General features: G+C 64.7%; 2 protein-coding genes across 4 annotated transcripts in view; one reads left to right on the forward strand and one right to left on the reverse strand.

Moving 5' to 3' along the window:
• Positions 1–17,006, forward strand: part of TMPRSS9 (transmembrane serine protease 9) — a 121,726-nt gene extending 104,720 nt beyond the window's left edge. For all 3 annotated transcript variants that reach the window (XM_048831130.2, XM_075123188.1, XM_048831131.2), the window contains 2 exons: positions 15,961–16,097; positions 16,581–17,006. In XM_048831130.2, the coding sequence (XP_048687087.1) occupies positions 15,961–16,097; positions 16,581–16,742 (299 nt within the window). In that variant the 3' untranslated portion in view covers positions 16,743–17,006. The remainder of the gene's footprint in view (positions 1–15,960; positions 16,098–16,580) is intronic.
• Positions 17,007–21,485: 4,479 nt separating this feature from the next.
• TIMM13 (translocase of inner mitochondrial membrane 13) lies at positions 21,486–24,508 on the reverse strand. The gene is made up of 3 exons (XM_048830715.2): positions 24,363–24,508; positions 23,607–23,675; positions 21,486–21,782 (listed from the first exon to the last, which is right to left on the reverse strand). The coding sequence occupies exons 1-3, from the start codon at positions 24,477–24,479 to the stop codon at positions 21,684–21,686; spliced, it is 285 nt and encodes a 94-aa protein (XP_048686672.1). The 5' UTR covers positions 24,480–24,508; the 3' UTR covers positions 21,486–21,683.
• Between the last annotated feature and the right edge of the window lie 2,705 nt (positions 24,509–27,213).

The raw sequence follows: 27,213 nt of genomic DNA on the forward strand, positions 1-27,213 counted from the left end.
CAGCCAACACCCACACTGCACCGCACCGTACCCCTCCAGCCAACACCCACACTGCACCGCACCGTACCCCTCCAGCCAACACCCGCGCTGCCCCCACCGCATCGTACCCCTCCAGCCAACACCCACACCGCACCGTACCCCTCCAGCCAACACCCGCGCTGCCCCCACCGCACCGCACCCCTCCAGCCAACACCCACACCGCACCGTACCCCTCCAGCCAACACCCGCGCTGCCCCCACCGCATCGTACCCCTCCAGCCAACACCCACACCGCACCGTACCCCTCCAGCCAACACCCGCGCTGCCCCCACCGCACCGCACCCCTCCAGCCAACACCCACACCGCACCGTACCCCTCCAGCCAACACCCGCGCTGCCCCCACCGCATCGTACCCCTCCAGCCAACACCCACACCGCACCGTACCCCTCCAGCCAACACCCGCGCTGCCCCCACCGCATCGTACCCCTCCAGCCAACACCCACACCGCACCGTACCCCTCCAGCCAACACCCGCGCTGCCCCCACCACACCGCACCCCTCCAGCCAACACCCGCGCTGCCCCCACCGCACCCCTCCAGCCAACACCCACACTGCACCGCACCGTACCCCTCCAGCCAACACCCACACCGCACCGTACCGTACCCCTCCAGCCAACACCCACACCGCACCGTACCCCTCCAGCCAACACCCGCGCTGCCCCCACCGCACCCCTCCAGCCAACACCCGCACCGCACCGTACCTCTCCAGCCAACACCCACACCGCACCGTACCCCTCCAGCCAACACCCGCGCTGCCCCCACCGCACCGTACCCCTCCAGCCAACACCCGCGCTGCCCCCACCGCACCCCTCCAGCCAACACCCACACCGCACCGCACCGTACCCCTCCAGCCAACACCCACACCGCACCATACCCCTCCAGCCAATACCCACACCGCACCATACCCCTCCAGCCAACACCCACGCTGCCCCCACCGTGGCCGTACCCCTCCAGCCAACACCCGCGCTGCCCCCACCGCACCGTACCCCTCCAGCCAACACCCACACCGCACCGTACCCCTCCAGCCAACACCCGCGCTGCCCCCACCGCACCGTACCCCTCCAGCCAACACCCGCGCTGCCCCCACCGCACCGTACCCCTCCAGCCAACACCCGCGCTGCCCCCACCGCGACCGTACCCCTCCAGCCAACACCCGCGCTGCCCCCACCGCGGCCTACCCGTCCAGTCAACACCCCACCACACCGTACCCCTCCAGCCAACACCCACACCGCACTGTACCCCTCCAGCCAACACCCACACCGCACCGTACCTCTCCAGCCAACACCCACACCGCACCGTACCCCTCCAGCCAACACCCGCGCTGCCCCCACCGCATCGTACCCCTCCAGCCAACACCCGCGCTGCCCCCACCGCACCCTACCCCTCCAGCCAACACCCGCGCTGCCCCCACCGCACCGTACCCCTCCAGCCAACACCCGCGCTGCCCCAACCGCACCCCTCCAGCCAATACCCACACCGCACCGCACCGTACCGTACCCCTCCAGCCAACACCCACACCGCACCGTACCCCTCCAGCCAACACCCGCGCTGCCCCCACCGCGGCCGTACCCCTCCAGCCAACACCCACACCGCGCCGTACCCCTCCAGCCAACACCCACACCGCACCGTACCCCTCCAGCCAACACCCGCGCTGCCCCCACCTCTCCAGTCAACACCCGCGCTGCCCCCACCGTACCGTACCCCTCCAGTCAACACCCACACCATGCCGTACCCCTCCAGTCAACACCCGCGCTGCCCACACCTCTCCAGCCAACACCCGCGCTGCCCCCACCGTACCGTACCCGTCCAGTCAACACCTGCGCTGCCCCCACCGTACCGTACCCCTCCAGCCAACACCCGCGCTGCCCCCACCGCACCGTACCCCTCCAGCCAACACCCACACCGCACCGTACCCCTCCAGCCAACACCCAAGCTGCCCCCACCGCACCCCTCCAGCCAACACCCACACCGCACCGTACCCCTCCAGCCAACACCCACACCGCACCGTACCCCTCCAGCCAACACCCGCGCTGCCCCCACCGCATCGTACCCCTCCAGCCAACACCAGCGCTGCCCCCACCGCACCGTACCCCTCCAGCCAACACCCGCGCTGCCCCCACCGCACCCCTCCAGCCAACACCCACACCGCACCGTACCGTACCCCTCCAGCCAACACCCACGCTGCCCCCACCGTGGCCGTACCCCTCCAGCCAACACCCGCGCTGCCCCCACCGCACCGTACCCCTCCAGCCAACACCCACACCGCACCGTACCCCTCCAGCCAACACCCGCGCTGCCCCCACCGTACCGTACCCCTCCAGCCAACACCCACACTGCACCGTACCCCTCCAGCCAACACCCGCGCTGCCCCCACCGCACCGTACCCCTCCAGCCAACACCCGCGCTGCCCCCACCGCACCCCTCCAGCCAACACCCACACCGCACCGCACCGTACCCCTCCAGCCAACACCCACACTGCACCGTACCCCTCCAGCCAACACCCGCGCTGCCCCCACCGCACCGACCCCTCCAGCCAACACCCGCGCTGCCCCCACCGCGACCGTACCCCTCCAGCCAACACCCGCGCTGCCCCCACCGCGGCCTACCCATCCAGTCAACACCCCACCACACCGTACCCCTCCAGCCAACACCCACACCGCACCGTACCTCTCCAGCCAACACCCACACCGCACCGTATCCCTCCAGCCAACACCCGCGCTGCCCCCACCACATCGTACCCCTCCAGCCAACACCCGCGCTGCCCCCACCGCACCCTACCCCTCCAGCCAACACCCGCGCTGCCCCCACCGCACCGTACCCCTCCAGCCAACACCCGCGCTGCCCCAACCGCACCCCTCCAGCCAACACCCACACCGCACCGCACCGTACCCCTCCAGCCAACACCCGCGCTGCCCCCACCGCACCGCACCCCTCCAGCCAACACCCACACCGCACCGTACCCCTCCAGCCAACACCCGCGCTGCCCCCACCGTACCGTACCCCTCCAGCCAACACCCACACCGCACCGTACCCCTCCAGCCAACACCCGCGCTGCCCCCACCGCGGCCGTACCCCTCCAGCCAACACCCACACCGCGCCGTACCCCTCCAGCCAACACCCACACCGCACCGTACCCCTCCAGCCAACACCCGTGCTGCCCCCACCTCTCCAGTCAACACCCGCGCTGCCCCCACCGTACCGTACCCCTCCAGTCAACACCTGCGCTGCCCCCACCGTACCGTACCCCTCCAGCCAACACCCGCGCTGCCCCCACTGCACCGTACCCCTCCAGCCAACACCCACACCGCACCGTACCCCTCCAGCCAACACCTGCGCTGCCCCCACCGCACCCCTCCAGCCAACACCCACACCGCACCGTACCCCTCCAGCCAACACCCACACCGCACCGTACCCCTCCAGCCAACACCCGCGCTGCCCCCACCGCATCGTACCCCTCCAGCCAACACCAGCGCTGCCCCCACCGCACCGTACCCCTCCAGCCAACACCTGCGCTGCCCCCACCGCACCCCTCCAGCCAACACCCACACCGCACCGTACCCCTCCAGCCAACACCCACACCGCACCATACCCCTCCAGCCAATACCCACACCGCACCGTACCCCTCCAGCCAACACCCACGCTGCCCCCACCGTGGCCGTACCCCTCCAGCGAACACCCGCGCTGCCCCCACCGCACCGTACCCCTCCAGCCAACACCCACACCGCACCGTACCCCTCCAGCCAACACCCGCGCTGCCCCCACCGTACCGTACCCCTCCAGCCAACACCCACACTGCACCGTACCCCTCCAGCCAACACCCGCGCTGCCCCCACCGCACCGTACCCCTCCAGCCAACACCCGCGCTGCCCCCACCGCACCGTACCCCTCCAGCCAACACCCGCGCTGCCCCCACCGCGACCGTACCCCTCCAGCCAACACCCGCGCTGCCCCCACCGCACCGTACCCCTCCAGCCAACACCCACACCGCACCGTACCCCTCCAGCCAACACCCACGCTGCCCCCACCGTGGCCGTACCCCTCCAGCCAACACCCGCGCTGCCCCCACCGCACCGTACCCCTCCAGCCAACACCCACACCGCACCGTACCCCTCCAGCCAACACCCGCGCTGCCCCCACCGTACCGTACCCCTCCAGCCAACACCCACACTGCACCGTACCCCTCCAGCCAACACCCGCGCTGCACCCACCGCACCGTACCCCTCCAGCCAACACCCGCGCTGCCCCCACCGCACCGTACCCCTCCAGCCAACACCCGCGCTGCCCCCACCGCGACCGTACCCCTCCAGCCAACACCCGCGCTACCCCCACCGCGGCCTACCCGTCCAGTCAACACCCCACCACACCGTACCCCTCCAGCCAACACCCACACCGCACTGTACCCCTCCAGCCAACACCCACACCGCACCGTACCTCTCCAGCCAACACCCACACCGCACCGTACCCCTCCAGCCAACACCCGCGCTGCCCCCACCGCATCGTACCCCTCCAGCCAACACCCGCGCTGCCCCCACCGCACCCTACCCCTCCAGCCAACACCCGCGCTGCCCCCACCGCACCGTACCCCTCCAGCCAACACCCGCGCTGCCCCAACCGCACCCCTCCAGCCAACACCCACACCGCACCGTACCGTACCCCTCCAGCCAACACCCACACCGCACCGTACCCCTCCAGCCAACACCCGCGCTGCCCCCACCGCGGCCGTACCCCTCCAGCCAACACCCACACCGCGCCGTACCCCTCCAGCCAACACCCACACCGCACCGTACCCCTCCAGCCAACACCCGCGCTGCCCCCACCTCTCCAGTCAACACCCGCGCTGCCCCCACCGTACCGTACCCCTCCAGTCAACACCCACACCGTGCCGTACCCCTCCAGTCAACACCCGCGCTGCCCACACCTCTCCAGCCAACACCCGCGCTGCCCCCACCGTACCGTACCCCTCCAGTCAACACCTGCGCTGCCCCCACCGTACCGTACCCCTCCAGCCAACACCCGCGCTGCCCCCACCGCACCGTACCCCTCCAGCCAACACCCACACCGCACCGTACCCCTCCAACCAACACCCGCGCTGCCCCCACCGCACCCCTCCAGCCAACACCCACACCGCACCGTACCCCTCCAGCCAACACCCACACCGCACCGTACCCCTCCAGCCAACACCCGCGCTGCCCCCACCGCATCGTACCCCTCCAGCCAACACCAGCGCTGCCCCCACCGCACCGTACCCCTCCAGCGAACACCCGCGCTGCCCCCACCGCACCCCTCCAGCCAACACCCACACCGCACCGTACCGTACCCCTCCAGCCAACACCCACACCGCACCATACCCCTCCAGCCAATACCCACACCGCACCGTACCCCTCCAGCCAACACCCACGCTGCCCCCACCGTGGCCGTACCCCTCCAGCCAACACCCGCGCTGCCCCCACCGCACCGTACCCCTCCAGCCAACACCCGCGCTGCCCCCACCGCACCCCTCCAGCCAACACCCACACCGCACCGCACCGTACCCCTCCAGCCAACACCCACACCGCACCGTACCCCTCCAGCCAACACCCACACTGCACCGCACCGTACCCCTCCAGCCAACACCCGCGCTGCCCCCACCGCATCGTACCCCTCCAGCCAACACCCACACCGCACCGTACCCCTCCAGCCAACACCCGCGCTGCCCCCACCGCACCGCACCCCTCCAGCCAACACCCACACCGCACCGTACCCCTCCAGCCAACACCCGCGCTGCCCCCACCGCATCGTACCCCTCCAGCCAACACCCACACCGCACCGTACCCCTCCAGCCAACACCCGCGCTGCCCCCACCGCACCGCACCCCTCCAGCCAACACCCACACCGCACCGTACCCCTCCAGCCAACACCCGCGCTGCCCCCACCGCATCGTACCCCTCCAGCCAACACCCACACCGCACCGTACCCCTCCAGCCAACACCCGCGCTGCCCCCACCGCATCGTACCCCTCCAGCCAACACCCACACCGCACCGTACCCCTCCAGCCAACACCCGCGCTGCCCCCACCACACCGCACCCCTCCAGCCAACACCCGCGCTGCCCCCACCGCACCCCTCCAGCCAACACCCACACTGCACCGCACCGTACCCCTCCAGCCAACACCCGCGCTGCCCCCATCGCGACCGTACCCCTCCAGCCAACACCCGCGCTACCCCCACCGCGGCCTACCCGTCCAGTCAACACCCCACCACACCGTACCCCTCCAGCCAACACCCACACCGCACTGTAGCCCTCCAGCCAACACCCACACCGCACCGTACCTCTCCAGCCAACACCCACACCGCACCGTACCCCTCCAGCCAACACCCGCGCTGCCCCCACCGCATCGTACCCCTCCAGCCAACACCCGCGCTGCCCCCACCGCACCCTACCCCTCCAGCCAACACCCGCGCTGCCCCCACCGCACCGTACCCCTCCAGCCAACACCCGCGCTGCCCCAACCGCACCCCTCCAGCCAACACCCACACCGCACCGTACCGTACCCCTCCAGCCAACACCCACACCGCACCGTACCCCTCCAGCCAACACCCGCGCTGCCCCCACCGCGGCCGTACCCCTCCAGCCAACACCCACACCGCGCCGTACCCCTCCAGCCAACACCCACACCGCACCATACCCCTCCAGCCAACACCCGCGCTGCCCCCACCTCTCCAGTCAACACCCGCGCTGCCCCCACCGTACCGTACCCCTCCAGTCAACACCCACACCGTGCCGTACCCCTCCAGTCAACACCCGCGTTGCCCACACCTCTCCAGCCAACACCCGCGCTGCCCCCACCGTACCGTACCCCTCCAGTCAACACCTGCGCTGCCCCCACCGTACCGTACCCCTCCAGCCAACACCCGCGCTGCCCCCACCGCACCGTACCCCTCCAGCCAACACCCACACCGCACCGTACCCCTCCAACCAACACCCGCGCTGCCCCCACCGCACCCCTCCAGCCAACACCCACACCGCACCGTACCCCTCCAGCCAACACCCACACCGCACCGTACCCCTCCAGCCAACACCCGCGGTGCCCCCACCGCATCGTACCCCTCCAGCCAACACCAGCGCTGCCCCCACCGCACCGTACCCCTCCAGCCAACACCCGCGCTGCCCCCACCGCACCCCTCCAGCCAACACCCACACCGCACCGTACCGTACCCCTCCAGCCAACACCCACGCTGCCCCCACCGTGGCCGTACCCCTCCAGCCAACACCCGCGCTGCCCCCACCGCACCGTACCCCTGCAGCCAACACCCGCGCTGCCCCCACCGCACCCCTCCAGCCAACACCCACACCGCACCGCACCGTACCCCTCCAGCCAACACCCACACTGCACCGCACCGTACCCCTCCAGCCAACACCCACACTGCACCGCACCGTACCCCTCCAGCCAACACCCGCGCTGCCCCCACCGCATCGTACCCCTCCAGCCAACACCCACACCGCACCGTACCCCTCCAGCCAACACCCGCGCTGCCCCCACCGCACCGCACCCCTCCAGCCAACACCCACACCGCACCGTACCCCTCCAGCCAACACCCGCGCTGCCCCCACCGCATCGTACCCCTCCAGCCAACACCCACACCGCACCGTACCCCTCCAGCCAACACCCGCGCTGCCCCCACCGCACCGCACCCCTCCAGCCAACACCCACACCGCACCGTACCCCTCCAGCCAACACCCGCGCTGCCCCCACCGCATCGTACCCCTCCAGCCAACACCCACACCGCACCGTACCCCTCCAGCCAACACCCGCGCTGCCCCCACCGCATCGTACCCCTCCAGCCAACACCCACACCGCACCGTACCCCTCCAGCCAACACCCGCGCTGCCCCCACCACACCGCACCCCTCCAGCCAACACCCGCGCTGCCCCCACCGCACCCCTCCAGCCAACACCCACACTGCACCGCACCGTACCCCTCCAGCCAACACCCACACCGCACCGTACCGTACCCCTCCAGCCAACACCCACACCGCACCGTACCCCTCCAGCCAACACCCGCGCTGCCCCCACCGCACCCCTCCAGCCAACACCCGCACCGCACCGTACCTCTCCAGCCAACACCCACACCGCACCGTACCCCTCCAGCCAACACCCGCGCTGCCCCCACCGCACCGTACCCCTCCAGCCAACACCCGCGCTGCCCCCACCGCACCCCTCCAGCCAACACCCACACCGCACCGTACCCCTCCAGCCAACACCCACACCGCACCATACCCCTCCAGCCAATACCCACACCGCACCATACCCCTCCAGCCAACACCCACGCTGCCCCCACCGTGGCCGTACCCCTCCAGCCAACACCCGCGCTGCCCCCACCGCACCGTACCCCTCCAGCCAACACCCACACCGCACCGTACCCCTCCAGCCAACACCCGCGCTGCCCCCACCGCACCGTACCCCTCCAGCCAACACCCGCGCTGCCCCCACCGCACCGTACCCCTCCAGCCAACACCCGCGCTGCCCCCACCGCGACCGTACCCCTCCAGCCAACACCCGCGCTGCCCCCACCGCGGCCTACCCGTCCAGTCAACACCCCACCACACCGTACCCCTCCAGCCAACACCCACACCGCACTGTACCCCTCCAGCCAACACCCACACCGCACCGTACCTCTCCAGCCAACACCCACACCGCACCGTACCCCTCCAGCCAACACCCGCGCTGCCCCCACCGCATCGTACCCCTCCAGCCAACACCCGCGCTGCCCCCACCGCACCCTACCCCTCCAGCCAACACCCGCGCTGCCCCCACCGCACCGTACCCCTCCAGCCAACACCCGCGCTGCCCCAACCGCACCCCTCCAGCCAATACCCACACCGCACCGCACCGTACCGTACCCCTCCAGCCAACACCCACACCGCACCGTACCCCTCCAGCCAACACCCGCGCTGCCCCCACCGCGGCCGTACCCCTCCAGCCAACACCCACACCGCGCCGTACCCCTCCAGCCAACACCCACACCGCACCGTACCCCTCCAGCCAACACCCGCGCTGCCCCCACCTCTCCAGTCAACACCCGCGCTGCCCCCACCGTACCGTACCCCTCCAGTCAACACCCACACCATGCCGTACCCCTCCAGTCAACACCCGCGCTGCCCACACCTCTCCAGCCAACACCCGCGCTGCCCCCACCGTACCGTACCCGTCCAGTCAACACCTGCGCTGCCCCCACCGTACCGTACCCCTCCAGCCAACACCCGCGCTGCCCCCACCGCACCGTACCCCTCCAGCCAACACCCACACCGCACCGTACCCCTCCAGCCAACACCCAAGCTGCCCCCACCGCACCCCTCCAGCCAACACCCACACCGCACCGTACCCCTCCAGCCAACACCCACACCGCACCGTACCCCTCCAGCCAACACCCGCGCTGCCCCCACCGCATCGTACCCCTCCAGCCAACACCAGCGCTGCCCCCACCGCACCGTACCCCTCCAGCCAACACCCGCGCTGCCCCCACCGCACCCCTCCAGCCAACACCCACACCGCACCGTACCGTACCCCTCCAGCCAACACCCACGCTGCCCCCACCGTGGCCGTACCCCTCCAGCCAACACCCGCGCTGCCCCCACCGCACCGTACCCCTCCAGCCAACACCCACACCGCACCGTACCCCTCCAGCCAACACCCGCGCTGCCCCCACCGTACCGTACCCCTCCAGCCAACACCCACACTGCACCGTACCCCTCCAGCCAACACCCGCGCTGCCCCCACCGCACCGTACCCCTCCAGCCAACACCCGCGCTGCCCCCACCGCACCCCTCCAGCCAACACCCACACCGCACCGCACCGTACCCCTCCAGCCAACACCCACACTGCACCGTACCCCTCCAGCCAACACCCGCGCTGCCCCCACCGCACCGACCCCTCCAGCCAACACCCGCGCTGCCCCCACCGCGGCCTACCCATCCAGTCAACACCCCACCACACCGTACCCCTCCAGCCAACACCCACACCGCACCGTACCTCTCCAGCCAACACCCACACCGCACCGTATCCCTCCAGCCAACACCCGCGCTGCCCCCACCACATCGTACCCCTCCAGCCAACACCCGCGCTGCCCCCACCGCACCCTACCCCTCCAGCCAACACCCGCGCTGCCCCCACCGCACCGTACCCCTCCAGCCAACACCCGCGCTGCCCCAACCGCACCCCTCCAGCCAACACCCACACCGCACCGCACCGTACCCCTCCAGCCAACACCCGCGCTGCCCCCACCGCACCGCACCCCTCCAGCCAACACCCACACCGCACCGTACCCCTCCAGCCAACACCCGCGCTGCCCCCACCGTACCGTACCCCTCCAGCCAACACCCACACCGCACCGTACCCCTCCAGCCAACACCCGCGCTGCCCCCACCGCGGCCGTACCCCTCCAGCCAACACCCACACCGCGCCGTACCCCTCCAGCCAACACCCACACCGCGCCGTACCCCTCCAGCCAACACCCGTGCTGCCCCCACCTCTCCAGTCAACACCCGCGCTGCCCCCACCGTACCGTACCCCTCCAGTCAACACCTGCGCTGCCCCCACCGTACCGTACCCCTCCAGCCAACACCCGCGCTGCCCCCACCGCACCGTACCCCTCCAGCCAACACCCACACCGCACCGTACCCCTCCAGCCAACACCTGCGCTGCCCCCACCGCACCCCTCCAGCCAACACCCACACCGCACCGTACCCCTCCAGCCAACACCCACACCGCACCGTACCCCTCCAGCCAACACCCGCGCTGCCCCCACCGCATCGTACCCCTCCAGCCAACACCAGCGCTGCCCCCACCGCACCGTACCCCTCCAGCCAACACCTGCGCTGCCCCCACCGCACCCCTCCAGCCAACACCCACACCGCACCGTACCCCTCCAGCCAACACCCACACCGCACCATACCCCTCCAGCCAATACCCACACCGCACCGTACCCCTCCAGCCAACACCCACGCTGCCCACACCGTGGCCGTACCCCTCCAGCGAACACCCGCGCTGCCCCCACCGCACCGTACCCCTCCAGCCAACACCCACACCGCACCGTACCCCTCCAGCCAACACCCGCGCTGCCCCCACCGTACCGTACCCCTCCAGCCAACACCCACACTGCACCGTACCCCTCCAGCCAACACCCGCGCTGCCCCCACCGCACCGTACCCCTCCAGCCAACACCCGCGCTGCCCCCACCGCACCGTACCCCTCCAGCCAACACCCGCGCTGCCCCCACCGCGACCGTACCCCTCCAGCCAACACCCGCGCTGCCCCCACCGCGGCCTACCCGTCCAGTCAACACCCCACCACACCGTACCCCTCCAGCCAACACCCACACCGCACCGTACCCCTCCAGCCAACACCCAAGCTGCCCCCACCGCACCCCTCCAGCCAACACCCACACCGCACCGTACCCCTCCAGCCAACACCCACACCGCACCGTACCCCTCCAGCCAACACCCGCGCTGCCCCCACCGCATCGTACCCCTCCAGCCAACACCAGCGCTGCCCCCACCGCACCGTACCCCTCCAGCCAACACCCGCGCTGCCCCCACCGCACCCCTCCAGCCAACACCCACACCGCACCGTACCGTACCCCTCCAGCCAACACCCACGCTGCCCCCACCGTGGCCGTACCCCTCCAGCCAACACCCGCGCTGCCCCCACCGCACCGTACCCCTCCAGCCAACACCCACACCGCACCGTACCCCTCCAGCCAACACCCGCGCTGCCCCCACCGTACCGTACCCCTCCAGCCAACACCCACACTGCACCGTACCCCTCCAGCCAACACCCGCGCTGCCCCCACCGCACCGTACCCCTCCAGCCAACACCCGCGCTGCCCCCACCGCACCCCTCCAGCCAACACCCACACCGCACCGCACCGTACCCCTCCAGCCAACACCCACACTGCACCGTACCCCTCCAGCCAACACCCGCGCTGCCCCCACCGCACCGACCCCTCCAGCCAACACCCGCGCTGCCCCCACCGCGACCGTACCCCTCCAGCCAACACCCGCGCTGCCCCCACCGCGGCCTACCCATCCAGTCAACACCCCACCACACCGTACCCCTCCAGCCAACACCCACACCGCACCGTACCTCTCCAGCCAACACCCACACCGCACCGTATCCCTCCAGCCAACACCCGCGCTGCCCCCACCACATCGTACCCCTCCAGCCAACACCCGCGCTGCCCCCACCGCACCCTACCCCTCCAGCCAACACCCGCGCTGCCCCCACCGCACCGTACCCCTCCAGCCAACACCCGCGCTGCCCCAACCGCACCCCTCCAGCCAACACCCACACCGCACCGCACCGTACCCCTCCAGCCAACACCCGCGCTGCCCCCACCGCACCGCACCCCTCCAGCCAACACCCACACCGCACCGTACCCCTCCAGCCAACACCCGCGCTGCCCCCACCGTACCGTACCCCTCCAGCCAACACCCACACCGCACCGTACCCCTCCAGCCAACACCCGCGCTGCCCCCACCGCGGCCGTACCCCTCCAGCCAACACCCACACCGCGCCGTACCCCTCCAGCCAACACCCACACCGCACCGTACCCCTCCAGCCAACACCCGTGCTGCCCCCACCTCTCCAGTCAACACCCGCGCTGCCCCCACCGTACCGTACCCCTCCAGTCAACACCTGCGCTGCCCCCACCGTACCGTACCCCTCCAGCCAACACCCGCGCTGCCCCCACCGCACCGTACCCCTCCAGCCAACACCCACACCGCACCGTACCCCTCCAGCCAACACCTGCGCTGCCCCCACCGCACCCCTCCAGCCAACACCCACACCGCACCGTACCCCTCCAGCCAACACCCACACCGCACCGTACCCCTCCAGCCAACACCCGCGCTGCCCCCACCGCATCGTACCCCTCCAGCCAACACCAGCGCTGCCCCCACCGCACCGTACCCCTCCAGCCAACACCTGCGCTGCCCCCACCGCACCCCTCCAGCCAACACCCACACCGCACCGTACCCCTCCAGCCAACACCCACACCGCACCATACCCCTCCAGCCAATACCCACACCGCACCGTACCCCTCCAGCCAACACCCACGCTGCCCCCACCGTGGCCGTACCCCTCCAGCGAACACCCGCGCTGCCCCCACCGCACCGTACCCCTCCAGCCAACACCCACACCGCACCGTACCCCTCCAGCCAACACCCGCGCTGCCCCCACCGTACCGTACCCCTCCAGCCAACACCCACACTGCACCGTACCCCTCCAGCCAACACCCGCGCTGCCCCCACCGCACCGTACCCCTCCAGCCAACACCCGCGCTGCCCCCACCGCACCGTACCCCTCCAGCCAACACCCGCGCTGCCCCCACCGCGACCGTACCCCTCCAGCCAACACCCGCGCTGCCCCCACCGCGGCCTACCCGTCCAGTCAACACCCCACCACACCGTACCCCTCCAGCCAACACCCACACCGCACTGTACCCCTCCAGCCAACACCCACACCGCACCGTACCTCTCCAGCCAACACCCACACCGCACCGTACCCCTCCAGCCAACACCCACGCTGCCCCCACCGCATCGTACCCCTCCAGCCAACACCCGCGCTGCCCCCACCGCACCCTACCCCTCCAGCCAACACCCGCGCTGCCCCCACCGCACCGTACCCCTCCAGCCAACACCCGCGCTGCCCCAACCGCACCCCTCCAGCCAACACCCACACCGCACCGCACCGTACCCCTCCAGCCAACACCCGCGCTGCCCCCACCGCACCGCACCCCTCCAGCCAACACCCACACCGCACCGTACCCCTCCAGCCAACACCCGCGCTGCCCCCACCGTACCGTACCCCTCCAGCCAACACCCACACCGCACCGTACCCCTCCAGCCAACACCCGCGCTGCCCCCACCGCGGCCGTACCCCTCCAGCCAACACCCACACCGCGCCGTACCCCTCCAGCCAACACCCACACCGCACCGTACCCCTCCAGCCAACACCCGCGCTGCCCCCACCTCTCCAGTCAACACCCGCGCTGCCCCCACCGTACCGTACCCCTCCAGTCAACACCCACACCGTGCTGTACCCCTCCAGTCAACACCCGCGCTGCCCCCACCTCTCCAGCCAACACCCGCGCTGCCCCCACCGTACCGTACCCCTCCAGTCAACACCTGCGCTGCCCCCACCGTACCGTACCCCTCCAGCCAACACCCGCGCTGCCCCCACCGCACCGTACCCCTCCAGCCAACACCCACACCGCACCGTACCTCTCCAGCCAACACCCACGCTGCCCCCACCTCTCCAGCCAACACCCGCGCTGCCCCCACCGTACCGTACCCCTCCAGCCAACACCCGCGCTGCCCCCACCTCTCCAGCCAACACCCGCGCTGCCCCCACCGTACCGTACCACTCCAGTCAACACCCACACCGCACCGTACCCCTCCAGCCAACACCCGCGCTGCCCCCACCTCTCCAGCCAACACCCGCGCTCCCCCCACTGCGGCCGTACCCCTCCAGCCAACACCCACACCGTGCCGTACCCCTCCAGCCAACACCCACGTTGCCCCCACCACGCCCGTACCCCTCCAGCCAACACCCAAACCATGCCGTACCCCTCCAGCCAACACCTATGCTGCCCTCCATGCCGTACCCCTCCAGCCAACACCCACACTGCCCCCACCTCTCCAGCCAACACCCGCGCTGTCCCCACTGTACCGTACCCCTCCAGCCAACACCCACACCGCACCGTACCCCTCCAGCCAACACCCGTGCTGCCCCCACCATGCCATACCCCTCCAGCCAACACCCACACCGCACCGTACCTCTCCAGCCAACACCCGTGCTGCCCCCACCGTACCGTACCCCTCCAGCCAACACCCACGCTGCCCCCACCTCTCCAGCCAACACCCGCGCTGCCCCCACCGCGGCCGTACCCCTCCAGCCAACACCCACACCATGCCGTACCCCTCCAGCCAACACCCACATTGGCCCCACCATGCCCGTACCCCTCCAGCCAACACCCACGCTGCCCCCACCGCGGCCGTACACCTCCAGCCAACACCCACACCGTGCCGTACCCCTCCAGCCAACACCCACATTGCCCCCACCATGCCCGTACCCCTCCAGCCAACACCCACGGTGCCCCCACCGCGGCCGTACCCCTCCAGCCAACACCCACACTGCCCCCACCTCTCCAGCCAACACCCGCGCTGTCCCCACCGTACCGTACCCCTCCAGTCAACACCCGCGCTGCCCCCACCGCGGCCGTACCCCTCCAGCCAACACCTATGCTGCCCTCCATGCCGTACCCCTCCAGCCAACACCCGCGCTGCCCCCACCTCTCCAGCCAACACCCACGCTGCCCCCAGCACGCCATATCCCGCCAGCCAACACCCACACCGCGCCATATCCCGCCAGCCAACAGTCATGCTGCCCTCCATGCCATACCCTCCAGCCAACACCCACATTACACCATATCTGTCCAGCCAACACCAACACCCCCTCTAGCTTGTTCCTCTCATATGATACATGCACCCGCACAGTGCAGCCAACATCCATGCCTGCCCCTTACATCTGTGCTCCCACTCACCCTGCTCTGATGCGTGCACCATCCCCATTTGGCTGTCGCCTGTGCCATCCCTGATTTCCACACTCCAGCTAAATCATCTGCCCGTGAACACCTGCACCATTCCTATCAACACAACCCATGACTAACAAATCCAGCTGCCCAGTGCATGCCTGCTCTGGCAGGAAGAGAGCCCAGCCTTCCCCAACAGAGGCCTCACCCGCATGCCACAAGAGCCGGCCCATAGCCTGGGTGCCACATGCTGCAGCCAAGCACCACAGGACACCCCACTCCCTAAACCCCATGCCCCTCTCTCCCCAAATTCCAGGGTCAGGTGCACAGGCTGACAGTGATCTTTGTCTTTGTAGGCATCATGTCCAAGCACCTGCAAAAGGCAGCAGTAAATGTAATTGGCGACCAGGCCTGCAAGAAATTCTACCCCATTCAGATCAGCAGCAGGATGGTGTGTGCCGGCTTCCCACAGGGCACCATCGACAGCTGCTTGGTGAGCACAGACTGGCCAAGGGAACCCTGGAGCTGGGCCCACAGGGCAGAAACTTCCCTCAGCCCAACCTCTCCCTTGTTGGGCCCCTGCCCTGCTCTCTCACTGACTGCTTGGGATCTCTTCTCCCCATCTAGTGTCCCTTGGCTGGCCCCTAGCAGCGAGAGTCAGGGGAACACCAGGCAGCCAAGGGGCATTGGGCAGCTGCTGTTCTCCCCCTGCTAACAGCTCTGTGTTTCATTGACAGTCACCATTCCCAGTGCCTCTCTCCCCACAAGAGATCCCTAATCTCAGGCCACAGCCTGTGTACGCAAGCTCATGTGCAGAGCCACCCCAGAAGCAGGGAGTTGAGGGGAGCAGGTCCCCATGGAGCTGGGCTGGGCCCCTGAGGTGACTCTCAGGAATCGGCTGCTGGGAGCAAGAGCATATGTCGAGGATGGCTGGGGTCTCTTGCCCTGACACAGGCTGGTCTCCCTCTTTCCGCAGGGCGATGCAGGTGGCCCCTTGGCCTGCAAGGAACCCTCAGGGCGCTGGTTTTTAGCTGGAATCACAAGCTGGGGCTATGGCTGTGCAAGGCCTTACTTCCCTGGCGTTTACACCAAAGTCACCGCCGTCCGGGGCTGGATCAGGCAGAACCTCAAGCTGTGAAGCTGCATTTTTGTACTCAGGGAAGGAAAGAAGCGTGGGATGGAATGGTTACCAGAGTGCCTGGGGCACTACTTCCTTAGCCCACATACACTCCTTCATACTGCCGAGGGGTGAAGATGGCCCAATGCCAAAGGCAGGTGCAGCTGATGCTCTGCACCAGCTATGGTTCAGCACCAGGGCATGCACTAATCAGAGCTTGGTTGCCTAGAATGGTGCAATTCTAGACAGTGGCTCCTGTAAATAAATATGGCCTGTTTCACCCAAGCCCCTGCAGCGCAGTGTGTGTGAGGGCTAGATGGGCCCCGAACTGCTGGAAACCCAGGCTGCATAGAGTAAAAACCACCCACTATCACCACAGTGGCTGCGGGATCACCAGCTCCGAGCAGGTGATTTATACCCTGGTGCTAATGCAACAAGGCCCTTCCCGAGGGGCCCATGACTGGTGCTTGCACACATGCTCCAGGAGGCGGCTCTGCAGACCCTCTGCCCCTGGGTTTCAGGGCTGGGCTGCTAGCGACAAGAAACCAGACCAAACCCACCTACTGTACCACAGCTTGGATGCCCCTCACTGGCAGAAGCCCCACCCCAGATCTATACCCATGCCCCAGCCAGCCTCAAGCACCTTGCCAGGGATGGCAGGACTTTGGTATCACAATGTTCAGTATTGCAGTGCCTGACTCACAGGTGCCCTTAGGGGAAAGTCACTCACCTAAGACAGGGATGTTCAACCCTGCGCACTGAGTGGGGAGCTGCCTATGTCAGCCAGTGGGTAATACCGAGTGAATCATAGAATATCAGGGTTGGAAGGGACCTCAGGAGGTCATCTAGTCCAACCCCCCACTCAAAGCAGGACCCATCCCCAATTTTTGCCTCAAATCCCTAAATGGCCCCCTCAAGGATTGAACTCACAACCCTAGGTTTAGCAGGCCAATGCTCAAACCACTGAGCTATCGGTCCGTCCCCCCCCAGGATAAGCCCAGCCCCTCCAAGGTAACGTGGCACCTGTCTTCACTTGTCCTTAGCCAGACAGGGCACTCACCTGAGAATGCCACTTCAGCTTTTCCCAGGCAAAGCCACATGGCAAAGCAGCCCACGCCTCCCTTATAGCCCAATGCCCTGGTCTTTGGGCACTCAGCTGGGGTGGGAAACCAGTTTTCAAATCCCTGCTCTTCCTGAGGTGGAGCAAGGACTTGTCTCCCACCTCCCTGGGGAGTGCCCTCACCACACAGCTCTTGCTGCGTTCTCTCTGGCTGCCAAGAGTTAGTTATACAAAGGGAAACAGCTTCAGCAAGAGGTTGAGAGACTCCCACCCAGGAGAATCATTGCCCAGGCAATTAGGGAACTCGCCTGGAAGGCAGGTGAGCCCAGTTCTAAATCCAGCACAGCAAGGATTTGAAAACAGCTGGCCCATATCACAGAGGAGTGCCCAAACACCTGGGCTATTTGGTGTCTTGGGATCAACAGATTCAGCCAGTCTCAAAAATTCCTGAGATGGTCACCCCCTTGCCCAGCTTTTGTGCTCGGAGCACACCTACCAGATCAGGCCCACAGGGGATGGGGGGACGCCTAGGTGTGAGTGAATCTGATGAGGTTCAATAAGGATAAGTGCAGGGTCCTGCACTTAGGACGGAAGAACCCAATGCACAGCTACAGACTAGGGACCGAATGGCTAGGCAGCAGTTCTGCGGAAAAGGACCTAGGGGTGACAGTGGACGAGAAGCTGGATATGAGTCAGCAGTGTGCCCTTGTTGCCAAGAAGGCCAATGGCATTTTGGGATGTATAAGTAGGGGCATAGCGAGCAGATCGAGGGACGTGATCGTTCCCCTCTATTCGACATTGGTGAGGCCTCATCTGGAGTACTGTGTCCAGTTTCAAGAAGGATGTGGATAAATTGGAGAGAGTCCAGCGAAGGGCAACAAAAATGATTAGGGGTCTGGAACACATGAGTTATGAGGAGAGGCTGAGGGAGCTGGGATTGTTTAGCCTGCAGAAGAGAAGAATGAGGGGGGATTTGATAGCTGCTTTCAACTACCTGAAAGGGGGTTCCAAAGAGGATGGCTCTAGACTGTTCTCAATGGTATCAGATGACAGAACGAGGAGTAATGGTCTCAAGCTGCAGTGGGGGAGGTTTAGATTGGATATTAGGAAAAACTTTTTCACTAAGAGGGTGGTGAAACACTGGAATGCGTTACCTAGGGAGGTGGTAGAATCTCCTTCCTTAGAGGTTTTTAAGGTCAGGCTTGACAAAGCCCTGGCTGGGATGATTTAACTGGGATTTGGTCCTGCTTCGAGCAGGGGGTTGGACTAGATGACCTTCTGGGGTCCCTTCCAACCCTTATGTTCTATGATTCTATGAGTGAGGGGCAGAGCAGCTTGGTGGTGTCAGGACTGAGGTAATTTTGTGCACATCAGCGGCTAGAAATTTAGGCGCCTCCAAGGTGAGGCAGCAGCTGAGTGGGGCGGGGAGGGGGAAGATGGGTTTGAGGATTTCAGGATGCAACCCACCGTGAACATCTGGTGCAGAGACAATCCTTCAGCCTACCATGGCCAAAGTGCAGCCCTGCCCATAGAGCTCCCATTAGGTACCATTGTGCTGCATTACAACACAGGCTGGGCCCAGAGTCCTTTCAGATGAGCACAGTATGAGCTAATGCAGCCATTGGTTGGGTGGTCCAGGCATGGCCCCTGCTTAGGGGCTCCTGGACAGGCTCCTGGCTAGGCCCATTGATTTAAAAAGGCCTCCAGGCTGTGGATCTACTATAAGTGCCCACAGCCCTGCCGTGGCGTCAGGGAGGTTGTGAGACTGGTTCCAACCCTTTCTGCCATTAGATGTTATGTTCTAACCTTAGTGCAGCTTAGAAGGCAACTTCAAGCCTTTGCTGAGTTGTTTATGCAGCAATGATTCCCCAGGTCACAATCCAACATCCTTTTGGCTTGGAACTGCCCTAGGATTCTGGGATTGCAATGCTATCTCCTAGCAGAGTGGGTTGGGCTCTGCTGGCCCCAGCAGCTATTAAACATTCCTGGAGGCAGACTCCACCTGCCCACAAATCCTGCTTTGTTCTGGCAAACCCTGTGTTCCTAAGCACAAGACACTGACAAGCCTCAGGCTGCGCACAACTCCATAATGCACCTGTGCAGGACCAGAGAGCAGGACGACCACCCTGAGGCCCAGTGAAGGCCCAGATGTGATTCTGGTCCTATTCAGCATAAGGCTCAGGGAGGCATCTGCTCCATGCACAGCTGTGATCAAGAAAAAGCCCACAGGGTGTTAGGCTGAGCTGATAATAAAATCCCAGGAGTGGCGCAGAGCTCTACCACCGCCTGGCTCTGGATCACAGCAGCACACGGAGTAGAACCTCCGCGAGCACTGCGCTGCAGAGCCCCAGCACTCAGCTCCCCTCACGCTGTTATTTAACTTCCCCCTCAACTGAGCTGGGGCAAAAAGCTGAACAAAACACCTGACATTTTTACAGACAGTTCCTGGGCGTTTGGTCCCTTCTCCTGGTCCACAGGTTCTCAATGACTCAAGGAATAACCAGTCTCAGGGGACCCACTGACTGGGTAAGAGCAAAAGGGGAGCACTGTAGGAGCTGGAAGGACTAGGGCAGCTGTTGGTCCTGCCCTCTGGGGCTTCTGGCTTAGGGCCCCTATGAAACCATCCAACCCTTGGTCAAGTGGTCTAAACCCCAGAGATGGCCCTGAGGGGGCCAGCAGCCATTAGCTGGTCACAGTATTTAATCCAATACCTGGAGCAGAGATTCATCACATCCCAAGTGGGGAAGGGCCCCCACTTCATGGCCCCGAAAAGCAAAGGGCAAAGACTGAAAGTGAAGGGGCATGACAGGGAAAACAAACAGCAAGAGGCCAGCTGGCGGAGTCAGCTCCTTTAACCTTTGCTCTTCGCAATTCCACGCAGCCCCTCTCTACGCCCCCCCCAGCAATCCTGGCACTCATTTCCTTGCAGATTTCTTGTCAGGCACCTCAATAATGGAACGAAGCCAGCAGAGGCCATAGAGCCAGGACAAGGTGCACTGGTGACGCAGGAAAGGCCAGCACAGGCTGGCCAGGACAGGCTGCTGGGGGCCTGCAGCTGAGCTCTATGCTGGGACAAAGGTGGAGATTTTTAATTCCAAATCTCTCATTTGGCAGCAACTCTTGGGGTTGCAGCCCACGCGGCTGTATGGCACAGTGCTGCTGCAGGGGCTGGGGCTGATGCACTACCAGACAAGGCAGGCCAGACTATTTCTTGTAACAATCCAACGTCCCCATGTATTGAAATCCTCCCACCTGTGGGATACTTGGCAGCAAGCGGTGAGCCCCACACCATTGCCTAACAATTTCCTTGTGAATCCACCAAACCTGCCTGCCCAGCTCAGAGACCAACCTTCCTACTAGAGACACCAAACCCGCAGTCCAGGGATGGATGTGCACTGCCGATAAGGCTCACGTTCACTTCCTTGGGGAGCGGGACAAGTGGATTGCTCAGCAGCCTTTCAGGAAGGGTTCCCTGCCCCTGTAGCCCTTTCATAGGGCACCCGTCAATGAAAATATTCCCTAGCCAGTCTCTCAGCCCCCTACCCTGGGCCTCAGACTCCACCCAGGGCACTAAGCAAAGCCTACTAGCAGGTGACGGCACTGACAGAATGGGCAGCAGCCACCCCTCTGGCCAGGCACCATCACCCCTCCCTGCTTTGAGCCTGCATTTTGCACTACTCAGACACTGAACTCACGCAGGCTAATAACGGGGAGAGGCTCCATACGTGGCTTTATTGCTCTACCATGATGAAAATGCCAAATTTACCAAATCACAGGGATTTTCACTCCCACCACTTTTCCTTTCATTCTCACGGGGCCACCCTGGCTAGTCCAGGAATCAAGTCACTCTCCCAGAGCAGGGGGCAGTACTGAAGCATGTTGTCAGGGCTGCTGGAAGCCGGTCACATGTTGGCTCTCTCCCTCTGCAGCCGGGAGTTGTACGCTCGTGAGACTGTGTTCCAGGCGTCCATGTACCGGTCCATACACATGGCAATACACTTCTGAAATAGAATAATAATGCTTCTTCACTCTTCATCCCAGACCCAAAGCATTTTAGCAAGGAGGGCAGAGCTCATTATCCCCAAGTTAGAGTAGATGACTTGCCCAAGGTCACCGAGCAGGCAAGTGACAGAGCTAGGAACAGAAGCCAGATCCAGTGCACTATCTGCCACACCAAAGCAAGCACAAAGTTCAGGCAACAGAACATTGCAAGTGCCAGGGCAGCTGGCTAAAGCATGTTACAGGGAGTCCCTGGCCTTCGCTCTCTCCAAGTAACCTTGGGCAAATCATTTCCTTTCTCAGCAGCTTTTCCCATCACACAGATGAGGATATTCACCTTGTAAAGTGCTTTGAGAGCCTCAGGGAGATAGCACAAAGCAGCCCAACTCTGAGAATCCACTCTGGGCAACACTGCAAAGATCAGCAGTTCCCCCTCCCCCAGGCAGGCTACAGAGACTTCTGTTTGCCAGCAGCTGGGAATGGGCAGCAGGGGATGGGATCACTTGATGATTACCTGTTCTGTTCATTGCCTCTAGGGCACCTGGAATTGGCCACTGTTGGAAACCAGGATACTGGGCTTGATGGACCTTTGGTCTGACCCAGTATGAAGGCTCTTCTGTTCTTATGAGACACGTGGCATTACACCAGTGGTTTTCAAACTGTGGGTTGCAACCCAATACTGGGTCGTGGAACGTAAGGCACTGGGTCATGGTGGCTCTAGCCAGCCCTGCCGACTAGGCTGTTAAAAGTCTGGTCAGTGGTGCTGCCCGGCTAAGGCAGACTAGTCCCTACCTGTTCTGACACCACACTGTGCCCTGGAAGCGGCCAGCAGCAGGTCTGGCTCCTAGCTGGGTGGCCATGGGGTCCCGTGCGCTGCCCTTGCTTCCCCTCACGCACTGCCAGGAACTGACCAATGGGAGCGGGGGGGTGGGGTGGGGAGACGGAGACATGGTGCTTGCAGATGAGAGCCCCGTGGTGCCACTTGCACGCCTCCGCCTAGGAGCCGGACCTACTGCTAGCTGCTTCCATAGCACAGCACGTTCTGTGGTGCCAGGACAGGCAGGAAGCCTGCCTTAGGACCGCTGCTGACCAAGAGCCACCCAAGAAAAACCTGTGCCCAATCCTCTGCCCCAGACCTGAGCCCCAACCCCGCAAAAACCCAGAACACCTTCCTGCACCCCTCATCCCCAGCTCCACCCCAGAGCCTGCACCCCCAGCACTGACCCAGCCCAACCCCACAGCCCTCACCCCTGCATCCCAACCCTATGCCCCAGCCCTGAGCCCGTCTCACACTGCAAACCCGTCACCCCCAGCTCCACTGGGTCGCCAGAAAAAAGTTTGAAAACCACTGGATTACACCATCCCAGTGCCTGCTGGCACGTTTAAATTAGACACTTCCCCCACTGAAATGAGGTGGGCCGCAGTTTTATCACAGTGAGGCTGTGACCTAGCGAGCCGTGCAGCTGCAGGCATGTCCAGGCCTGGCGCCCAGCAAGGGCTGGGCAGGCACCTCCTGGGGGCTGTGCCCGTGCAGCGGAGAACCACAGGCTCCAGGGCACAGCGGCCACATTCCCGCTGAGCTGGGCCTTCAGGCAGCCTTGGGGGACGCGCGCAGGCAGCGCGGGGCCTCTGAACACGTCCACAGGGCACCGAGAGCCCCGCCACCGTCTCAGGCGCACGGGGCCCAGGCTGCGGGGCTGGAAGACGCGGATGTTCAGGCTCAGGCTAGAGCTCGGGCTCTGTGGCCTTGTGAGGTAGGAGGGTCTCAGCCCGGATGTCTGCGCGGCCTGAGTGCGGGGAACCAGCCCTGAGGCGCGGCCCTTCACCTGCTCCGAGTTATCCAGCGAGCTCCCCGGCTTCCCGATGCACTTCCGGAAACACTTGTCGGTCATCCTCTGGGGAGAGCGGAGAGCGTCAGAGCACGGGCCCCAGCCCACCGCCCCCCCCAGGGCGCCCCAGCCCACCGCCCGCGCCCCGCCCCCCCCGGGCGCCCCAGCCCCTCCCCCCCAGAGCACCCCAGCCCACCGCCCGCGCCCCGCCCCCCCCCGGGCGCCCCAGCCCCTCCCCCCCAGAGCACCCCAGCCCACCGCCCGCGCCCCGCCCCCCCCGGGCGCCCCAGCCCCTCCCCCCCAGAGCACCCCAGCCCACCGCCCGTGCCCCGCCCCCCCCGGGCGCCCCAGCCCCTCCCCTCCCCCCCAGAGCACCCCAGCCCCTCCCCCCCAGGGCGCCCCCGCCCACTGCCCCTCCCCCCCAGAGCACCCCAACCCACCGCCCGTGCCCCGCCCCCCCCAGGGCGCCCCAGCCCCCAGCCCCTCCCCCCCAGGGCGCCCCCGCCCACTGCCCGCGCCCCGCCCCCCCCAGGGCGCCACAGCCCGCGCCCCTCCCCCCCCAGGGCGCCCCAGCCCACCGCCCGTGCCCCGCCCCCCCCAGGGCGCCCCACCCAGGGCGCCCCAGCCCCTCCCCCCCCAGGGCGTCCCAGCCCCCAGCCCACCGCCCCCCAGAGCGCCCGAGCCCCCAGCCCACCGCCCGCGCCCCGCCCCCCAGAGCGCCCCAGTCCGCCGCCAGGCCCGGCCCCGCCCCACCTGCAGCAGCTCCTGCGCGTTGGCTACGGCGATCTGCACCTTCACCTGCTCCATGATGAGGCCCGGGTCCAGCTTCCCCCCCGCGGCCCCGAACTCGGAGCCGAACCCGCCCTCCATCCCCGCACCGCCGCCTGCCCGCCGCGCCCGCCCGGAACTGAAGAGCCCGCGCGGGGCACCACGGGACGAAGAGGCCGCCGGGCCTACAACTCCCAGCATGCACCGCGCTACGGCTGCCGCCCGCGGCATCACGGGACAGAGGGCGTGGCCTACGCTGTGCCTGGCGGGCCGGAGGTCGCGCGACCCCGAGAGCTTCCCCGGGCGCGGGGCCGGCGCCCCTGACTTCCCGCGCCACAGCGCCCCCTGGCAGCTGCCGCCAGTAGCAAAGGGCTGCGAGAGGTGGCTCCGCGCTCGCAGCCGGGGTTCGGGGCCCTGCCCCGGCTGGAGCGGGGGGCGATTGCAGGTGCCATTGTTCTTTGGAGGGTTCATCGGGGGACGTAACACGTAATGCTTAGGCCGCCATGAGGCGGGGCGGGGCCAGATGGCCTCTCCAGGTCCCTTTTAGTCCTGTGGTCCCATGGCATCTTCTTGTCAGCTGCGCTGCAGGGCTGAGGGAGGCCCCACCCCAACTCTGCAGCTCCCATGGGAACAGCGTCTGCAGACAGGGCAGGGTAGAGCCGCCTGGTTACCCCTCAGTGTAGGAGTCGGGGAGGGGGATATGCCACTGCTTTGGGGAGCAGCTTGAGATAAGTACCACCCTGAGCCTGCATCTCTGCCCCACCCGATCCCCCTCTGAACCCCCCCAGCCCAGAGCCCCCTCCTGCACCCCAAACCCTTCAGCCCCAGCCAGTCTTCACCCCCCAGCAGAGTCCTCACCCCCCCACATACTCCAACCCCCTACCCCAGCCCTTCTGCACCCTGAGCCCCATCCCCACACCAGAGCCCTCACTCCCACTCCACCCTCCTGCCCCAGCCCACAGTGCCCTCCCGCATCTTGAACCCCTCATTTCTGGCCCCACCCTGAACCCACACCCCTAGCCAAGAGCCTGTACTGCCTCACACACCCCAACCCTCTATCTCAGCCCAGAGCCCCCTCCCATAATCTGAATCCGCTAGCTCCACCCTCTAGCCCGGAGCCCCCCTCCCACATCCTGAACTCCTCATTTCTGGCCCCACCCCAGAACCCCCACCCCCAGCCAGAGCCCTCAGCCCCTCCCACACACCAAACCCCTGAGCCAGCCTGCTGAAAACAAGCAAGCCTGTGAGGGTGTGGAAAGTGAGTAACAGAGGGAGGGGGTACGGAGTGAGTGGGGGTGGGGCCTCAGAGGTGAGGGAGGGGGTGGGGAAAGGGTGTTCAATTTTGTGCAAGTAAAAAAGTTGCAACCCTATCCAGGACAATCCTGGAGGATTAGCAACCCTAGGGAGATGAAAGGCACTAAAACTGTTGTCTCTTGTCCTCCAGATCAGGCTAGGGGAGCATCCCACCTGTGTCAAAGATTTGAGACAGAGAACAAAGCAGCCCAGTTTTGTCATCATCCCCATTTTAGATGGGAAACTGAGGCACAGAAAGAAAATATCTTGCAGGCCAGTGGCAGAGCTGAGAATAGACCCAGGTGTCCCATGTCCCATGATCCAACAACTAGGAAATGTTGCTCTGAACAGAAACTAGATTAATTCAGATAGAAGGAGTTGTGATTTGTCAGTCTTCCCACTTATAAATGAGAGAGAATTTTCTAACTCCCGGAGGAAGAATAGTTGATCAGGTAATGCTCATTAAATTCTTTGGGGGTGCCAAGTACTAAGTGTTTACTATAAATGGTAATGGTGAAAAAAGCTGGGCTAATTGTACAGGCAGAGGTCCTCTAAAGGGCCCACACTGCCAGTAAACAATAGTGACACTGAGTAGAGAAAGCAGCCAATAGAAGTGTAAACCAATGCCTAAAACCAGCTGGCTCGGGTGGTCTCAATCACTAGCTGGAAATCTAACTCAGGTTGGTAGTGACCAAAGGCTGCATTAGAACTAGGGCTGTTAATTAACTGCATTTAATTCAAGCAATTAACTCAAAACAAATTAATTTGATTTTTAAAAATTACAATTAATTCCAGTTTTAATTGCACTGTTAAACAATAGAATACCAATTTAAATTTATTATAATCATTTTTGCATGTTTATCTACTTTTTCAAATATATTGATTTCAATTACAACACAGACTACAAAGCATGGAAGGGCGGGAGGGATAGCTCAATGGTTTGAGCATTGGCCTGCTAAACCCAGGGTTGTGAGCTCAATCCTTGAGGGGGCCATTTAGGGATCTGGGGCAAAAAGTGGGGATTGGTCCTGCTTTGAGAAGGGGGTTGGACTAGATGACCACCTGAGGTCCCTTCCAACCCTGATATTCTATGAAAATGTACAGTGTTCACTTTATATTATTACTTTTGATTATTTTTTTTATAGTGCAAATATATGTAATCAAAGGAAATGGTATTTTTCAATTCACCTCAAACCAGTACTGTAGTGCAACTTACAAATGAAGATTTTTTTGTTACATAAGTGCACTTAAAAACAAAACAATGTAAAACCTGCAAGTTTTGAGCCTGCAAGTCCACTCAGTCCTACTTTTTGTTCAGCCAATCTCTAGAACAAACAAGTTTGTTTACATTTAAGGGAGATAATGCTGCTCGCTTATTTATGTCACTTGAAAGTGAGAAAAGGCATTCACACAGCACTTTCCAAAATGTAGAAAACACCCAAAAAATTTAAATAAATGGTATTCTATTATTAACAGTGCAATTAAAATTGATCATCACTTTTAAAAAAAAAAAGTCACAATGAATTTTTTTTAATAGTTTGAC

The sequence above is a fragment of the Caretta caretta genome, chromosome 25 (assembly GCF_965140235.1).
Source record: "Caretta caretta isolate rCarCar2 chromosome 25, rCarCar1.hap1, whole genome shotgun sequence".
Lineage (NCBI taxonomy): Eukaryota > Metazoa > Chordata > Testudines > Cheloniidae > Caretta > Caretta caretta.

Bases quoted from the DNA above. Each gene is read 5' to 3' on its own strand.
- TIMM13 (XM_048830715.2), bottom strand. From the start codon at position 24,479: ATGGAGGGCGGGTTCGGCTCCGAGTTCGGGGCCGCGGGGGGGAAGCTG. The intron at 23,676-24,362 runs GTGGGGCGGGGC...CGCTCTCCCCAG, and splicing joins ACGCGCAGGAGCTGCTGCAG to AGGATGACCGACAAGTGTTT. The intron at 21,783-23,606 runs GTGAAGGGCCGC...ATTCTATTTCAG, and splicing joins CGCTGGATAACTCGGAGCAG to AAGTGTATTGCCATGTGTAT.